This window comes from Aethalodelphis obliquidens, unplaced genomic scaffold (genome assembly GCF_003676395.1).
Source record: "Aethalodelphis obliquidens isolate GAN/ISIS:26980383/991018 unplaced genomic scaffold, ASM367639v1 scaffold65, whole genome shotgun sequence".
NCBI classification, from domain to species: Eukaryota; Metazoa; Chordata; class Mammalia; order Artiodactyla; family Delphinidae; genus Aethalodelphis; species Aethalodelphis obliquidens.
In genome coordinates, this window is record NW_020838009.1 from 7,373,429 (window position 1) to 7,386,237 (window position 12,809).

Consider the following 12,809-nt stretch of genomic DNA (forward strand, 5'->3'; position numbering starts at 1 on the left):
AGAGCTGCTCCCTTCATCTCTGCCATGAGCTACATGGCTTCTCTCACAGCATCTTCACTTCCCTTTACACGTCTTCTCTGACTGCCATTCTACTAACTGGCCTCCTCTGACCATGTATCATCTCTGTTTCCTTACAAGTCTATTGTGACGTCTTCAACTTACCATAGCTCTCCACTTCTGCTTCATGGCATCCTTTTACATTCTTCTCCCACTTTTATCTGGCTCCGTATTTTCAAATATAGGTTCACAAGAACGAGACTGTGCTTGACCCAGGTCATCTTTTCTTGCCAAGTTGTTTCTTGACAGGTCTCTACTACCCTACAGATTGCCTGCTCTTAGGTCAGGTATCCGCTCTCATTTACACATTTGTAGCTTGAGGGTGGTGGGAGTAATCATTTGGTTGAAGACCTGGCAATCTTGGCAGAAATGCCTATGGCTGAGGAATTTGTCTCCTCAAAGGAGGTATCCACATAACAAGCATTTGAGTTTTGGCCTTTCCAATAAACAGTGCATGGACTTTAGCCTAGACTCCAATTCTTTATCTTGTATATCTTCTGTCTTTTATAAATTAATTTTTGGTATTTAGAAATACATATTTTGGGGTGAAGTCAATTCTGTAGTAGTTCTCAGCTTTCCACCTTTCTTATCCAGAAATGGAAAACCTAAATAACCCTCAGTTGAAATATAAGCACTTCAGTTTTCCATGCGTGGTTTAGGTAAGCTGCAAGAAGCAGAATTAAGGTATTTAACACTAAATCCCAGACTCAGCTCTGATATTCATTTCTAAATTCCACGTACAATTTCTAACACTTTAGAAAGCACTCAGTTTTGGCCCCTCACCTCTAGATGACCCTTTATTGTTCAGGAATGCCTTGAAGCCCGTTTTCTCCAGAGGAAAAGTTGAAGCCAGTGATCTTTCTGGGACAGTACCAGTTACCCTGTAGCCTGTGTCTTTGCTCAGGGAGTCCAGTAGGCTTCCTAGGGTACAATGGAGTTGAAATTTTCTCTTCTTTGAGGAGCCCCTTCGAAGCAAGGAGTAATACCTACATCATTTTTGCCCACACATCAGGGCCCTTGATTTTATGGTAATCCCTGGATTTCATGTTTTACTTTAGCATTTTGTAAGTTAGAGCAAAAATCCCAACCAGTTCCTGGGAACACAACCATAATCTCCTAAACTCTGTCTTCACCCAAAACACAACCTTCTTGGCTTTCAAAAACTATCAACAATCAGGCTCAGATGTTCCATTCCCTGATGTAATCACAAGAATCTTAAAGTGGAAAGTTACACGTATTAAATTGGAGTATAGGGAAAGGAAAGTGGAAGTGAAGAAAAAAGCGTAAATCTGAGGGGAATCAGTGAAACTTCATACTTGATTGGTGTTCAGATTTCTAAAAGAAATGAAAGGATGGCAATTAGAAAAGTCAGTCATGATTTTTAGAAGGTGGTTGTTTTCTTCAGTATTTATACATGCTCTTTTTTTGTTGTTTTTTAATTTTCAAAAGATGATTATAGAGCTTGGGACATTCAGAAAAGTGAACTTTATAAACAAGAACAAACTTACTATCCCCCTACTGTGAAATTTGGAAACAACATTTCAGGATGACTGTGTACCTTGTGAGATAAAGCCTAGGCAAAGCTTTAAACCCAGCCCTGCAGTCAAACATTCTACAGTCCCCTTTAATGGTGATGCAAGTCATCACCTTGATTACGTACCTCATCAGCTAGAATTCAAGTTTGTGAGGCCAAAAGAAGTTTACAAGCCAACCAACCAACCAACCTTTTGAGGATCTCACAACTCACTGATATGACTTCCAGGGGCTTGTTGGTGAAAATGCAAACATCTGCAGACCTCCATACACCAGAGTGTCCCAAAATGCTCAATTTGAAAGAAGCACTGAATTCCGTGACAGTTTTCAACCATGGGAAATCCCACCACCCGAAGTCAAGAAAGTACAAGAGTATGTCCCTTCCGCAGGTATCGTGCAATTACACAGCACAAGCCACATCGATTATGTTCCATATGAGGCCAGACGTGTTGTTCCTTCCCATCAGGCCAGCTTCTCGTAGAAAAAATAACAGTGTTCCTTCCCAAGGAAAAAGCACCACGAAGGAAGATTTTCCAGCATGGGAAAGTTGTTGTCAAAGATTTATTAATATTAAGCAGGAGCAGCAGATCCCCAACCCATCTGGAAAGTTTGATGGTTTGAGCACTTTCAGATCTCACTATGTGCCACATGAATTGATTCCAACAGAGAGTTGCAAACCTGTAAATGTTCCCTTTAAGGGTTCTATTCCATTTGATGACGTAACCGTGTACTCTCCCAAGTGTGCACCAAAGAAACAGGAAATCTGCCCTGCCTAGTTATCCTTCTCCTCCAGGTTATATCTTTGAACATACAAATTCCCGAGGTCATAAATTCTTCCACACGATCGCTCCCACGGTGAAGGCCTTCTAATCATCAAATCATGTTTAAAAGGAAGCTAACTAACAGAACGTTGGTTTCCCAAGGGCAAAACCAATTTTCTATGGTAGAAGAAAAAGTTTATGAGAGCTGAAAAAAATCATGTTTTAAATTTTTAAACGAGATTTAGAAAATTTGTTACAGGAAATCAGGATTTTTTTTTTAATTTTATTTATTTATTTATTTTTGGCCACATTGGGTCTTCGTTTCTGTGCACGGGCTTCCTCTAGTTGTGGCAAGCGGAGGCCACTCTTCATCGCGGTATGCGGGCCTCTCACTGTCGTGGCCTCTCTTGTTGAGAAACACCGGCTCCAGACGCGCAGGCTCAGTAGTTGTGGCTCACGGGCCCAGTTGCTCTGCGGCATGTGGGATCTTCCCAGACCAGGGCTCGAACCCTTGTCCCCTACATTGGCAGGCAGACTCTCAACCACTGCGCCCCCAGGGAAGCCCCAGGAAATCAGGATTTTAAAACCCATTTTGTATTAATACTTTAACCAAGTTTGTTCTCTAATATGCGTTCTGAGAGTTGCATAATGTACATTCCCATCCGAACTATTTTAATCCAAACATACTTTCTGGTAGCTTGCCTCAATCTGCTATCACTTGTACGTGTGTTTATAATTATGGAAATTATAGGGTTATTCATATATGAGTTATTTATAAGTGCCTTAGGACTAATAGAACACCATTGAAAATGATACATGGATTCTTTTCATTGAAAATGATGCATGGATTCTTTTTTCAATACAACAGTATTTTTTTCCTTAGATTTCAAGGCATCTGCATAGTGAACCCTGAGTCAGGTTTTGGTTGGTAGTGTCAAGATGGCTACACTGCTCTTCGCTGTATTCAAGTTAGAAAGAGGCATTGTGGTGTGACAAGTAAAGGCTCTGTGGGTTGGGAATCAAAGCACCTGAGTTCAAGTTCCAATGAAACCAGTTTCTACTTGTGCCATCCTAGGCAAGTGACTCTTGTCTTTGAGCCTCAGTGTCTTCATTTGTCAAAGAATATCTGCTCTTCCTACCTCTCAAAAGTTTTGCTTTGAGCATCAGGTCATGTGATACAACATAACGCACAAAGTAAAAGTGCTAACCAAAGGTTAGGGATTGTTACTAAGTCGCTCAATCTCTTTCTGTACCTGTTTCTCTGTTTTCAAATTAGGAGAATTACCTACTCAACACTCACTTTCTGTCCTGTAGCAAGGATTGTAAAATAACGTAATCTGCTTCGAGCTTACAAGTAGTGTGATTTGAGATGAGACTTGCCCTCTAAAGCTTCACAAGCACCCTAGAAGTTCTTGCAGAGAATGGAGAGCTTGGATGGGGCGAATAATGTGGTTCGAATGACAGTACTTCCAAAAAGGAAAAAGCATTTGCGAGAGTAGTTTAAGGAATGACTGACAGCTCTGAAGAAAATTTTCACGGTAACCTCAGGTAATTATGCACCTAATTGCTGCTCCCAGAATCAAGGTGCAGAAGAAGAATCAGGCTTGGTATGGGCACAATTATGTCCTCCTCCTCCTCCAGTGTGAAGACAAATGCCAAGAAGGGAAGGAGGGAAGGAATGGTGCCATTAAGTGAAGTAGAAAGAACAGACTGCAATTATAAATGCTGAGACTTTCCTAATGAATTAAAATCTGAGTGGGTGTTTTTTCTTTGATCAATGATGCATTATGGGATAATATGATTTATTTTATCTTTTCAGTCTTTAGTAGCTTTAGAACTGTTTCAAAATATATACTTAACTGAGAACAAGTCCGTCAACATTTGGTTAAAATACTTTTCATTATGTGGAAGTAGTTTGTTTTTATTTACTTTCATATTAGAGAAAATTATGTTGAATTGATATATTAGTCATAGTAATAGAGCATCATTAAATGAATTTTCATGAAATCATTTCTGCAACAAATCTTCTCTGGAAAAGAGATCTTGTTAATAAAGTATTTTCCAGGATAAGCTCTACATAATTCACACACACACACACACACACACACACACACACACACACACACACACAGTCACACATTTTAACAGCACTGGAAACTAGTAATATTTTAACTATTTAACTATCTGCCAGATTTAGAATGAATTTCCACTAAGCCAAACTTGGATAAATCGGATGAAGGAAGCAGGGCATTTGGAGACAAAATTTCCACCCCCACCCCATCCCATCTCCATCCTGTCTCCCTGCATGTCCTTGTTGTGGAGAATGAGACCACAGAATGAGACAGAAAGGCTTTGTAGTTTATAAACCCTGCAGGGACAACAACGCTAAGAGTGCACCCTAATGTACACCATGGACTTTGGGTGATTATGCTGTGTCAGTGTCAAGTCGCCCATTGTGACACAGGTACCCTCTGGTGCGGGCAATCAATAGTGGCAGGCTGTGCATCTGTGGGGGCAGGAGGTACAGGGTTACTCTCTGTACTCTCCATTCAATTTTGTTCTGAATCTAAAACTGCTCTAAAAATCAAAGAATATTAAAAACAAAGACTGCATGGCAGGAAGAAAGGAGGGGAGTGTTTAGCAGTCAGAGGTTGGGAAGCCCAACCCCTGAATACATCAGATTTACAGACTTCCTTTCTAAGGCCCTCTCTGAGAATCGCTGTGTGAGAGGAGTCTGGTAATATGAAGCGAGGAGGAGACCTCTGAACATTCATCAGAGAAGGGGAAGGTGAACCTTGTCATCATAAGTTAGCAAACTTCAAAAAGGCTGTTTAAAAAGAGTGCTGCTGATGTACCTTTCAAAGGGTCACAGTGTCCAATAAAACATGAAGAAACGTCCATTTTGTTAAGACTTTAGCTTTTCTTTTCTCTCCACTCAGTGGTGTTTTACATGGATGGGCAGATTTTCACCCTATGTCACAGACCCAGGACTTTCACCAATGTCGCCCCTCCCCATCCTCCCCTTCAACAGGGCACACAGTTTGATAGCTGCCAGGGCTATCTCTCCATCATCTCCAATGTCCCCATCTATACTACTTTATTTGTAGCAATTATGGAACTATAATGACAAATGACACAGATTTGGAGCACGTGGAACACTCGTATGTCGTTAGTGGGAACAGCCACTTTGGAAAACAGTTTGCTAGTTTCTTATAAACATGTACATAACCATATGAGCCAGCAAATCCACTCCTCGGTATTTATCAAATAAGAATGAAAACTTAGTTTTACACAAAAGCCTGTACGTGAATGTTTATAGAATTGTATTCATAATCACCCCACGCTGGAAACAACCCCGAGGTCTTTTAACTGGAAAAATGATACACATCTATAGTATACCCATACGAAGCCAATTCAAGGAACAAACTATTGATTCACCCAATATCACGCATGAATCTTAAATGTCTTTTTGGTCAGTGAAAGAAGCCTCAAAGGCCACATAATGTATGATCCCACTTGCATGAAACTCTGGAAAAGGTAAAATTATACGGACAGAAAATAAATAATTGCCAGGGGGTGGGGGGTGGAGAAATTATTGGCTACCAAGAATCAAGATAAGGGAATTTGGGAGGTGATGGAACCGTTATGTAAGAAACTGTGCTGGTCGACAAACAACTCTCTGAATTTGTCAAAACTCTTGGAACTGTAAAGCACAGAGGCAATTTGACTGCATGTAAAATTATAAAAACGATCACCCAGGAGGTGGGGAGAAAGCAAGGAGGAATGCAGACTGTGACAAATGAGGATGACTGTACAACAAATGAATCACATAACCACACTGCAGGGGGTGGGAAGGAAGGGGATGACCTAAGTCACTCTGGAAGAGGGTTCTCACTGGACACCATAAGGCAGTAGACAAAAAGAATACTATACAAATACTGTACTCTACTTGGTAATTTCTTTTTTTCCTTTCACAGGGGTATGCGTTACCAGCTCTGAAACTACGTGTATAATAAGGCCAAACCAAGAAAATATATTGCAGATAATGAAAGCCAGGCTTCTCCCTGTCAGAGAAAGAAGTTTACAAACAAGAAAAAGGTATAGACTATAATAATGACCCTATGTGCTGGACTGGCATTCAAGGTTTCAGTATGAATGCATAGATGCAGGAAAAAAAGTGTGTGTGTGTGTGCGCGCGTGTGTGCGTGCACATGCACGCGCATGCGCGCACATTCAAGGATTAGTGTATATGCAGTCAACTTTTTAACCCTCCCAATGGCCAAAGCTAGTATGCTTTCCCTTTTTTTTTTAACATCTTTATTGGGGAATAATTGCTCCACAATGGTGTGTTAGTTTCTGCCTTACAACAAAGCAAATCAGTTATACATATACATATGTTCCCATCTCTCTTCCCTCTTGCGTCTCCCACCCTCCCTATCCCACCCCTCCAGGCGGTCACAAAGCACCGAGCTGATATCTTTTTATCATAAATGGGTGTTGAATTTTGTCAAAACTTTTCTCTGCATCTATTGAGATGATCATATGGTTTTTCTCCTTCAATTTGTTAATATGGTTTATCACATTGATAGATTTGCGTATACTGAAGAATCCTTGCATTCCTGGAATAAACCCCACTTGATCATGGTGTATGATCCTTTTAATGTGCTGTTGGATTCTGTTTGCTAGTATTTTGTTGAGGATTTTTGCATCTGTGTTCATCAGTGATATTGGCCTGTAGTTTTCTTTCTTTGTGACATCCTTGTCTGGTTTTGGTATTAAGGTGATGGTGGCCTAGTAGAATGAGATTGGGAGGGTTCCTCCCTCTGCTATATTTTGGAAGAGTTTGAGAAGGATAGGTGTTAGCTCTTCTCTAAATGTTTGATAGAATTTGCCTGTGAAGCCATCTGGTCCTGGGCTTTTGTTTGTTGGAAGATTTTTAATCACAGTTTCAATTTCAGTGCTTGTGATTGGTCTGTTCATATTTTCTATTTCTTCCTGATTCAGTCTTGGCAGGTTGTGCATTTCTAAGAATTTGTCCATAGCTAGTATGCTTTGAGCAACAAAGTCATGATAGTGTTGGATTTCAACCCCTAAATATATATCTATATATAGATATAGATATCTATATCTATAACTATAGATATCTAGATATATATGCATCCCCTGGAGTCCATGTGCATATACATAAAGTGAATAAATGGGGAAGAAGGGACAACTCTTTGCTTCCAAAGGATTCCAATTAGTTAAAGTAGACAGAGTGAAGAAAATAGAAGCTTACAATTAGAACATCTTCGTAATAATTGTTATAGGCACAATCCACAGTGGATGCTAAAATTAAGGGGCAATACTTTAAGCAGCAGCAGAATATTTGCACAGTGTCAAAGTATTGTCTCTAAAATAAGTATTTATTAATTACAAAGAGAAAAATAGTCACGTAATAGACAAGAAACTTGGCAGAAACTACCTGAACCAAGGATCAAGTCACTTGTAATAGGACTTATTGACATATTGTTCCCCCTGACAGTATGCATTAAGAAGGGCAATAATGTATAACCTCACTCTCATCTTGAGAAAACACTAGATAACCCCAGCTCGAGAGACATTCTGTAAAACCTCTAGCCAGTGTCATGGTCAAAAGTGTCATGGTCATGAAAGACAAGAAGAAATTTGAGGAAGCATCACACATTGGAGGAGGCTAGAGAGGCAAGGCAGCAAAACACAATGTGGGATCCTGGATTAGAACTCGGGCAGAATAAAGGACAACAGTGGAAAAATGATAAAATCCCAAAATGTTGATATGTAAAAGACAGAATATTTGGGATTTCATCACACTGTACATGAGAGTGGACCCAAGCCTTACATTAGTGTTTAGATTGTAAAATCTGGAGTTTTTTGGTGTCCTTGCATAGTTACTAAAGATTACAAAATATTTCAAACTGCCAAGAAAATAGAGGGGATTTCCTAGAAAAATTTATCTGAGTTGGAAATAAAGTTGTAACTTTTCCACTGTCCCGATAATGCTGTCCACTCCTTGTAACCTACGTAGGCCTTAGAGAAGGAAGGAAGAGAGGGAGGGAGGGAAGGAAGGGGAAAGAGGGAACGAGTCAAGGAGAGAAGGAGGAAGGGACAGAAGGAAGGAAAGAAAGAAAAGGAAAGAAGGAAGTACACTGTTGAGATATCTGAGGTGTCCCATTGCTTATCTTCTGTGTGGCTCGGCCTCATTAGGTTAACACAGTCTTACAAGTTACTGTAAAATGGTTGATTTTTGTCTTCATCAAGTGACCTTGGAAACTCCAAGGCCTGTAGCAAATGAAGGGGAATTTCAATTCCAGCACCACGGATGTTTTCTAGAAAGACTCACTGCTAATCTTGAAGCACTATACACTTGACCCTTGCACAGTGTGGGAGTCGGGGCACCACCCTTCCCTGCCATGGAAAATCCACGTATAACGTGTAGTTGGCCCCCGTATCCGAGGTTCCACATCCACATATTCAACCAACCTTGGATAGTGCAGTATTTACTAGTCATAGAAATCTGTGTATAAGTGGACGCAAGCAGTTCAAACCCATCAACTGTATAAGAGAAGAAAGCTATTAAAAGCGGTTACTCACCAACCGCTGCTAAAAAGTCTCTCTGTGCAGACATCTCAAATCCATCGCTAACCTCCTCACAATAGCCAGAAATAAAAGTGTGCTAGTGCCTCCTGCTCTCCCAACTACCACCCACTTCCACACCTGCTTCAGGCTGTCCGTTTGGAACTTCTTGCCACTCTTTCCTGCCCTTGACATTCTTTTAGGTGTGATTCACAGGAAGTAAATGACTGGGGTGAGGCACTGAGAGTTAGTCTCTGTGTGACCCGCTCTGAATCCTGTAACCCACACCCCAAAGACAGCCCAGGGCACTGAGCCCAGCAGGGTTGCTCCTGGACTCAGAGAGGCAGCCAAGGTGACCATACCCAAGGCCACCAAAACCCGAATGCAAATAAGTCACCTGCCTTTGTAAGGATGCCACTGAATAATCAAAGTACATTTATTTCTGAATTCCTAGTCAGGATTGTGAAAGAGAAATAGTAACTCTTAGGTGATAGAAACAGTAGTAAAATACAGTACACAGGAAGGTCATTTGAATGATAACAAAACAAAAGGTACAACAGCAAATGAAAAATAGCAACTTTAAATACAAAGTGAAGCAGTTTAATAAGGAATTTTGTTAATCAGAAAAATACATGTCCCCTGTCTTTATTACATACTGTACAAAATAAAATATTGCACCTTTAAGTCATATAATAAATATATACAAAGAGTATTGTACAAATGATCTCTCTTTTAATTTAAAAAGCCTTCAACAATGAAGTGTGATTGATGATGAACAACTCACAGGCTGGTGTGTCCTCGTCACGTTCCCGCACCCATTCCCAACCACCAAACCCTCCACGTACAGTAGTGCTCATCCCAGTGTCAGTGAGGCTGCAGTTAGAACAAGAGACCTGGTGCTCAGGATGTGGCAGAGACTCAGCAAGCTTGTCCACAGACAAATCCAAAGCCAGAACGCACTGCTCACTTATGAGTGACCAGGGACTAGGGCCAGCACACCTGCTTCAGGTAACTTTGCTGCCGACAGCCTATAGGCAACATGCGCACAGGCAGCTGGGACCCCGAATAAAGAAGTATGACCACTTATTTAGGGTTGTGTGCCATCCAAAGCCATAACTGCTAGTATGTAAGGTAAGAGCCCCCTAACCAAACCAGCTTTAGAACTTACAATTAAATACTAGTTCCCAACTCCTTCCGCAGCAACATCTTCTCCAAACTTTACCTCCACCCTGACGCTGTCACTAATGCCAGCATTGGCACGATCCAAACCCAAACCAATTCTGACCTAACCCTAATCCATAAAGCCAACTCTAGCCTTAACAATAAGTGAACCTCCATTTCTCTCACCTAACCCAAGGCTAAAACTAAAATGAACCCTAAACTTAGTCACCAAATCCTAACTCTTAACTTCTCATCCTAACTGTACCTTCCAGCCTAATGCTAATTTGCTTTGGATTTACTGACAAATCAGTTCAAATTAAATGTTATTTACTGTAAACAGCTCTTTTCAGCTATCATGTTTCATAGTTAGATTACTTTCTCATAATTTTTCCAAAATAAAAATCCTTAGGAATACTATCTTATGCATAAATTCGGTCTAACAAGGCTTTGGTTTTTCTGTTTGTGTGCAAGAGAATAGTGCTGAGAAAAATCTCATACACAGCTCTTAAAAGAACGCTTTGAATATACTTCAAAATCAGTAGAAGAGGTTAACTTTCCATCTCCTTTAATTTCCAAGATGCCTCATTTGGTCACAGATCGATTTCCGTAGTTGCAAAAATGGCAGCAATGTTTACTCAGTGTTCTCTAAGAGCAAGGAAAAGATGCCATTCCTCCAGGATGTCTGGATCAGTCAGGGTCACAAGCCTGTCCAGAGTGACTGTCTCCTTTTCACAGACTAAACGTAAGGGTCCATAAAAATGCCATTGGAGCCAACATCTTAACAACTACTGGCCAGAGCTTCTAAAATGTAAATGCCTTATAAACCTGTTGCAACCCTAAAACTGAGAGAAGTCATCAGTTGCCGTGTTTCTCAAGCCTTCAGGATGTCGTACTCTCTACTAGTCTATAAATCACAGGAAGAGGCAGCTCGTGACAATGCACAGGTGATCTTGGTGATTTCCTGATTAGAAGGACAGGACGAGGTCCCACGTGCAATGGTGTGCCTGCTACAGTATTTTATGTTAGTCCTGGAACATATCATTTAAAAGAGTTGAAATTAAAAACCGGCCATGGGGAAATGACAGTCCCAAATTTTAAGTGGTGATTTGCATCGACTTCTGTCTGATTGTAGAATCTAGAGGGTTTTCTGGTAAAGAAATACGTGTCTTTGTGCCAACTACATGGGGAAGAGAGCTTTTACATTTTGTTTCATCTTCCCAGTGGCATTAGGACTCCCTAAAAGTTTTATCCTTCTTTACACGACTGACAGCACCTTTGTTTGTAGAGGTCTAGCGAACACAAATTAAGATGCTTTACAAACGTACAGTAATGAGTTGTGTCTGTGCAGGCTCCTGCAGAAAAAAAAAAAAATATATATATATATATATATATATATATATCCATTTAACACATAGCTCATTAGAGACCTAATTTAAAAGGAAGTACATGATTTTATGAAAAGCAGAAACTGAGATCACAGGGGGAAGCGAAGAAGCTAGGCTTGGGTTAGGGCCACTGCTTGGCACTGGAGTCAGAAGTGCCCTGGACTCACTTCTTAGCTAGGCCATGTGGCTTCTCGATGCCCTCAGGGGACGTCACAGCCCTTCAGGCCACCTGCTCCTCCCAGTGCTGACAGCAGCACTAGCTTCTGGGGTGTCATGAACCCCAGGGAAAACTTATCAAAGCAATGGACCTCTCCCTAGAAAAATATATATGATTACATTTCCCACATAACTTCAGGGCATTTACACACCTGCCCAATCCCATCCAAGGAAGCCTTGTCTGAGGGGCTGAAACTCCAAGGCAGAAAGAGAGGCTCGCAGTGCTTGTTAGAAGGCCACCGACCACCCTACTCAGTCAACTATTTTCTTCTCTAAAGGACACCAAGTTGCACCCACATCAAAGCAGCTAATCTCCTGATGTCCCAAGATACCACATCAGTTCAGAATGGCCCTGCGGACGAGACCCTGGCAAGGTTGGCTCCATGCGGTCCGGTTTGCACAAGGCTTCGGGGTGGTTGCAATACCTGAGAGGGGTACGTACTATCACAGGAAGGCCCCAGGCAGTGCCGCCAGGAAGAGGGTTTCTTTCCCGGCTCACAGCGTCTCTCAGCCACCGTCTTGCAGCTCCTCGTGTGGACACAGTCCACCTTCCTAGACTGGAAGCCCTGACCACAGGCTGACGTACAGGGCCTCCAAGGGCCTGCGTGCCAACATGTGTCACAAGCCCGCGACGAGCAGTTCCTCCAAAAGGTGGGTCTGAAATGAGAAAAACAAACAAAAAGGTGGACAATGGGAGAAAGTGGGGTGTCACTTCTTGCTGGGATCAAGCCTTTTACTGTACTGTACTTTCAGTATAGCAAAGGCTTGACAATTACGACCTTATTCAACAGGAAACTCATCTGCATTGTTCCTGGCTGACTAAGCAAAGTGGTGGAGGAATCACAACCTCAATAGAGGCAAGCAAACCATGTGTTTCCGTGAACCTCTGGCACCACATCAAGGCACACACCTCAAAAGACACACTCTCCTGATGAGCTGGAGCAGATCGATTTAAGGAAGAGAAGAAAGACACATTTGTTAACAAACTGTAAGCTCCGTTTATATAAGCACTTGAAATATATTCTGGTATGAGTATGAATTTGTTTGTGAGCAACCTTCTCTGCTAAGAGGAGTGCTCTAGTTTACATTTAGGACACACTAT

General features: G+C 41.4%; 2 protein-coding genes across 11 annotated transcripts in view; one reads left to right on the forward strand and one right to left on the reverse strand.

The window, feature by feature from the left end:
- SAXO2 (stabilizer of axonemal microtubules 2) overlaps positions 1-12,809 on the forward strand; it is a 39,261-nt gene that overhangs the window by 14,531 nt on the left and 11,921 nt on the right. For 5 of the 10 annotated variants that reach the window (XR_003429219.1, XR_003429218.1, XR_003429215.1 and 2 more), the window contains 3 exons: positions 6,329-6,449; positions 11,986-12,358; positions 12,499-12,695. The gene's annotated coding sequence lies outside the window, so the exon portion shown is untranslated. The other 5 variants (XR_003429222.1, XR_003429224.1, XR_003429221.1 and 2 more) reach the window with 4 other exon arrangements.
- ADAMTSL3 (ADAMTS like 3) overlaps positions 9,361-12,809 on the reverse strand; it is a 371,178-nt gene continuing 367,729 nt past the window's right edge. Inside the window, 2 exon segments of the mRNA XM_027089194.1 lie at positions 9,361-11,458; positions 12,133-12,364. Coding sequence (XP_026944995.1) covers positions 11,420-11,458; positions 12,133-12,364 — 271 coding nt within the window. The 3' untranslated portion in view covers positions 9,361-11,419.